The sequence below is a fragment of the Pteropus alecto genome, unplaced genomic scaffold (genome assembly GCF_000325575.1).
Source record: "Pteropus alecto unplaced genomic scaffold, ASM32557v1 scaffold61, whole genome shotgun sequence".
NCBI lineage: Eukaryota > Metazoa > Chordata > Mammalia > Chiroptera > Pteropodidae > Pteropus > Pteropus alecto.
This window is the reverse complement of record NW_006434835.1, coordinates 5,769,313-5,774,914: the sequence shown is the minus strand read 5'-3', so window position 1 is coordinate 5,774,914 and position 5,602 is coordinate 5,769,313. Positions and strand designations below refer to the sequence as shown.

Here is a 5,602-nt window from a genome sequence, read left to right as displayed (position 1 = left end):
ACGTGAACACCTCCCGCCCCACAGGACGGTGTCTGAGGCCCGGTGACCAGAGAGAGGGCTCAGGGGTGCCTCCTGGGCTGGGAGCCAGGGATGACAGTTCTGGCCGCGAGGGCCCAGGCATGGCGCTCGACTTTTCTGCTTTCTCTTCCCCACCTGAGGAGCGTAAGCGAAAGTCTCTAAGGCTCTGCCATTCCAGGACTTTAACTGCTGCTTCAGAAGGAAATTCTCCATTCTCTCCCCCATCTCCGCCCTCAGCCACGCTCTTGACCCAGAGTGACAGCAAGAATATTAAAAGCAAAGCGGATCACCGTCCTCATAAGCCGCGTGCCGTTCTGCCATACAGAAAACGGTTTTCTCCAGAACGGTAATTGATGCTAATTTCTGCATTAGTGTATTATTAACCTAATGGAGGAGAACTAACCTACTATTGTCAAAACAACAAGCCAAAACTAAGCAGAAGTCATCCGGCAGCCCTAAGTTGAAACACTGACAGCGTGAAATCACGAAATCTTGAGGAAATATTTTATTAATGACGTTCAGATGCAATTGCATCCACCGAGCCTTTTCTGCCTCATGCTGCTCCATCATCTACCTGCGGGCACACCATTCATGCACTGATTAAGCCTGCAACGGACCTCTAGCATGGTGTTAGTGCCCCTTTGAAAGATGACGAGACTAGAAGCCAAAAAGAGTTAGTGGTTTCCCAATAAAATTATAAAACTCTTTAAGCTCAAAGTAAAGCTAGAGATGCAGGTCTGCCACACCCAGGGCCGTGTCCCCCGCACGCCATGCTTTGGTGCCCCGCGTGGTCCTCATGGGGTGGATGAGACCTTCCCATCGGAAAGAGAGCACGCTCACCCGCCTCACCCGGATGCAACATCTCACCTGCTCCTGTCCCCGCCACAGTCGACGTCCACCACGTTCCACATCACGCAGGAGTCGTCAGAGATCACGATGAAAGGCCAGATGTCCTGCGGCTTGATGCCGAGCTCCTCCTGCCGGCTCCGCTCCAGCTCCAGGTTGTGGGAGGACAGCTCCTTGATCAGGAAGTGAGCGGCGCCTGCAACAGGCAAAACCGCCCTGACTCGGCTTGTCCTTCTCGACATCCACGCAGGGCAGAAGCCCCATTTGGGATGAACACCGTTTGTCAAGGCCCCGCCCCGCAAACGGCCAGCTCTCCATGGTCCTAAACTGCATCGCTCGTCCGCTCGCTTTTGGCCATTGACTGGGGAGAGAAAATCCTAGAGGACAAAATACTCCTCTCCAGCTTGCACACACCTGTCTGCTTATCCTTGCTTATCTAACATGAATCGAGAACACGAATTAAATCAATAACCAGACATCAGAGAAAAAAGACTATTCAGGCAAATCGAAATTGCTCTAAGAAGCCCAAAAGGCTTGATTGAAAAACGTTCAACATTTTTCGTCTCTAGAACACCCTCCCGGGTCTCCATCACAGAGGGCCACGTCCAAAGCCCCTACCCACTCCGGCGCTGTTGAAGATGCTTGGGAGCACCAGCATGATGTGGTTGGGCCAGTATTTCTTGTAAATGGCCATCTCATACTCCTTGACGACCAGCACGTGCAAGTGGCTGGCACCGTCCATTGCGTGGTACAGGTTGAAGAGTCCGTGTTCGTGTCGGCCAGTTGTTGGGGTGAAGGTCGGACTTTTTATGTATTCGTGACTCTGGAAAGTGGAGGCATAAGGAGGGAAAGCGTTCGTAGACATAGTCACAATTACTCCCCTCCCTCTGAAATGTGACTCTGCAGCATCCTCCACATAGACGGACTCTGCTTCCACGCCCCTCGCATCCGGCTTGGCCTTGGGACTTGCTTTGGCTGATAAAACGCAGAAAAAATGACGATGTGCCAGTTCTGAGCCTGGCTGCAAGGGGACTTGCACCTCTGTCCTCTCTGGCAACCCCTGTTCCCCCAGGAACAAGCCTCGCCTAGCCTGCTGGAGCACGAGAGACTATGCAGAGCCGAGCTGGACATCCCACTGAGGCCACCCCATTCCAGCCAGCCCCCGGCCGACCCGGTGGCTAACTGCCAACACACGGTGAGCACAGGCAAGTCCAGGATGACCACCGGCTGAACGGAGCCCGCTCTGCCGGCCCACAGAACCAGAGGCTAAGTAAGTGCTTGTTTGGGAACGGTTTGTTAAGCAACCCAAACGAGCTGGCACATATCAATGAATCTAATTCACTGCCCCTCATATTCGCATCTAATATCGTTCTAAGTACAGGCTAGCCCCGTATGACTTAAATCCCCCAGTCGCTTGCCCATACAGCCTAGCTATTTATACACTCAGGCTGGAAACCTTCTATATAAAGAACTCTGTTTTCTTTACCCCTTCCCCAACAATGAGTTCCTCTGGCTGAGCTAGATCGTCCGCGCCCTCTGAATGCTTCGAAGCCCCGGCTACAGAGCTGTGATGCAGCTGGCACTCATCAACTGGTTCTGAGGGGAAGAGGCCGGAAAAGGGAGTATAAATGAATCCTCGATCACTGCCACACCCAGCCCTCGCCGTAGAGTAAAGGCTTCTTTGCTACTTTATAAATGTTTTCAGGGCTTGATAACAGCCTGCTGAGGCTGAAAGGCTGGGCCCGCCTCGTCGGATGCCTGGCCCCAAAGCCGCATTTACACAAGGTTCTATGGCAAGTCTGCCGAGACCGTCAGGCCGGAACTGTCCGACCGAACGCCCCGCTGGGGAGCGTCTCTGTAAGAACCGCGGCACAGAGATGACAAGTTACTGAGCACAGTCTCTTCGGAAGAGGAAAATTACCTTTCAGAGAGAGACACTGAAATACGTATGGGTGAAGTGACAGACTGTCCGGGATCCCCCTCCACATGATACAGGAAAGCAGGAGAGGAGAGAAGCACAGACGGAACGGGGCCGGCCAGGAGCAACGTTGCTGAAGCCGGCTAAGGGGCTGTTCTGCTACCTTGGCCTGTTCACAGGTCCCGTGACAGAGCGAAGAAAAGGCAGCGGAAGCAGCGTACGCCTTCCCGGCAGTCGTCTTCCAGGCACCGTGCTCGTGCCTTACGCCGGTTATTCCAATAATCCTAACCACGCGCTTCCGTAAGCGTTATTATTGCCCAGCTTTACGGATGAGGAAACCAAGGCACAGCAATATCAAGTGACAAGATCGATTAACACAGCTAGTAAATGGCAGAACAAGGCTTTGACTTCGAGTGACCCCAAAGCCCCTGTGCTCCCCGGCCGCCTCCTCCAAGTTCAATCACCATATCTGTCTCTCCACCCCGTCCCATATGCCCTTGACTCTTCGGGCAGCTACAGTCACTAGGTCTCTAGCTCAGTGGGCACTAGCAGCTCCTCGGATTTGATCCGCTGGACTCAAAGCCAGTACCTTGTCTGTGACGAGGGGCAGCCGCATGCTCTCCAGCTGGCCTCCAGGTTGGCTGAAGACAAAGTGGTGCTCCTTGGACTTGGGGATGATGAAATGGAGCTGGATCTCCTCTCCTAGCATGGAGTAAGAGAAGGCAAAGGCGTGCAGGGTGGACTCATAGAGCTGAGGTGCAAGGGGAAAGGACAGAGCTTGTCGTCAGAGTCCGGCGTGACTTCCAGGAAGAACCCAGGCCCACCGCGGCTGTGCCCACACACGGGTCATTGCCACCTCTGCCCCACAGCACGAGGAACTCACAGGCCGGCCCCGGTACAAACTGCGGACACCCAAGTCTTGCTACCGAAAGCCACACCCACTGAGCTAGAGTCTGCTCCCCGTCCCTAATTCTGATCATACGTCACCCGGGGACGCCACTTCCAATAGGTATCAACTCCTCTGCGTTTGCCCTGGAGTGCTAGGCGATCTACTGAAGCATGCACGCTTTAGATCACATTTTTAAGTCTAATGAATGTGTTTTCTCCTCCTACGTAATGACACGTGTAGTAGCATACGAATAAAACAGTAAGAATTACACACACTTGTACACTTCTGTCTCCCTTGCTATGTCCAGCACCCTCTGTCCACTTTGTATTATAATTAACAATCGTGTGAAGCAGGCACTGCCATCATCCCCACTTTATGGATGTGAAAACTGTCACTCGGAGGTCTTCGTCTCTCTCCTGTCCCCAAGTCGAGCCTCTCCTCTAGTCTCTTCGTCTGAAGAGCCCTCCCCTCACGCCGTGTCTGAGCCCACGGCTCTCTGGCATGACCTCGAGCCTCTCCTCTAGTCTCTTCGTCTGAAGAGCCCACTGCTCTCTGGCGTGACCTCCCAGCCCAGCTCTGCCCAAGCTGTGCAATGCCTCCTTCAGGCCTCGGCTCGCGTGCCCACAGAGGGGTCCTCCCTGACCCCTCGCCCCTTGGGCTAGTGTGTGCCGTGCACTCCTGGGAGTGACTGAGGCCCAGAAGGGCGGACACAGGCCAGGACACGCCAGCGTTAGCCTCCTGCTGCGGCTCCTCTGGAACTTCAAAGCCCTTTGGCAGCGGAGATGAGGGAGAGAGCGATTTTGACCTGGGAGGGAGCACAGAGGGACACAACGAAGGGCGTTTCATAGAAAAGGTCCAGGAAGCCTTGAGAGATGAGGGGAAGAGCAGATTGAGCAGAGGCTCAGCAGTGCCAGCAGGAAGCTAGTGTGTGCCTCCCAGCTCCCCGAGTGGCCTGGAGCCAAGTCCCCTGCAGCTGTGGCCCCCAGACCTGAGCACAGACCGGGTGTGGCTGGGAGCGCTCAGTCGCGTCCTGCCTCTTCCACACGCCTTCTAGTAATTAATTCCCTGATGCCACTCGCTGAAGTGACCAATGACTAAATCCTTCGCGTCCCTTTTAGGGCCTTAAATTTCAAAACCAAGAAAACGTTGTCACTTATATTTTTCTCTGCCTGAAAGAAAAACTGTCCCCAAGGGGTGGGGGCAGGGAATGTGTCAGGAGAGTTTATCTGGAGCAAATGGGATTTCTGATGATTTTCAATCCTTTAAAAAATCATTCACACGGATTTTCTCATTTCGTCTACAGCGAAGTTGCGTAGTTTTAAGGAATTAGAGCTGAAAGGAAGAGCTACTGCATCAGTAGCTCGGCTGAAGGCCGGGCTGGCCAGCAAATGTTACAGCCACTGTCTGCTGCTCCCTCCGCAAAAGGGACGGACAGGCCAGCCACTCTAGGAAGCAGCTGAGGACAGGAGTTCTGCACACCTGTTTCCTGTCCAGGTGTCCACTCGCTCCCACCAGCCCCGGCTCCTCCTTCCTCCCCTTTCCCTTGCTTGGGTCCGAAGTGAAAAGAAATGCTAAGTATAAAATCTGACCCTCGTCTACGGTCATGCCACCCTGAACACGCCCGATCCCGTCTGATCTCAGAAGCTAAGCAGGGTCAGGCCTGGTTAGTCCTTGGATGGGAGACCACTTAGGAAGACTGGGTGCTGTAGGCATATATATGTGTGTCTGTCTGTCTGTCTATCTATCTATCTATCTATCTATCTATCTATCTATCTAGGCATATATATGTGTGTATATCTATCTATCTATCCATCCATCCATCCATCCATCCATATAGATATATATAAATAGAGGACTTGAACAAACATTTCTCCAAAGAATTTGTCCAAATAGCCAACAAGCGCATGAACAGATGCTCGACATCACTAATC

The 5,602-nt window shown here is 53.2% G+C and overlaps 1 protein-coding gene and 1 pseudogene across 9 annotated transcripts in view; one reads left to right on the top strand and one right to left on the bottom strand.

Annotated features, from left to right (window-relative positions):
* Positions 1 to 5,602, bottom strand: part of GREB1 (growth regulating estrogen receptor binding 1) — a 109,049-nt gene that overhangs the window by 7,462 nt on the left and 95,985 nt on the right. For 8 of the 9 annotated variants that reach the window (XM_025045751.1, XM_025045758.1, XM_025045752.1 and 5 more), the window contains 3 exons: positions 3,372 to 3,533; positions 1,483 to 1,687; positions 886 to 1,060 (listed from right to left, as the gene is read on the bottom strand). In XM_025045751.1, coding sequence (XP_024901519.1) covers positions 886 to 1,060; positions 1,483 to 1,687; positions 3,372 to 3,533 — 542 coding nt within the window. The remainder of the gene's footprint in view (positions 1 to 885; positions 1,061 to 1,482; positions 1,688 to 3,371; positions 3,534 to 5,602) is intronic. The other variant, XM_025045756.1, reaches the window with a different exon arrangement.
* On the top strand, positions 5,265 to 5,383 carry LOC112478669 (annotated as a pseudogene).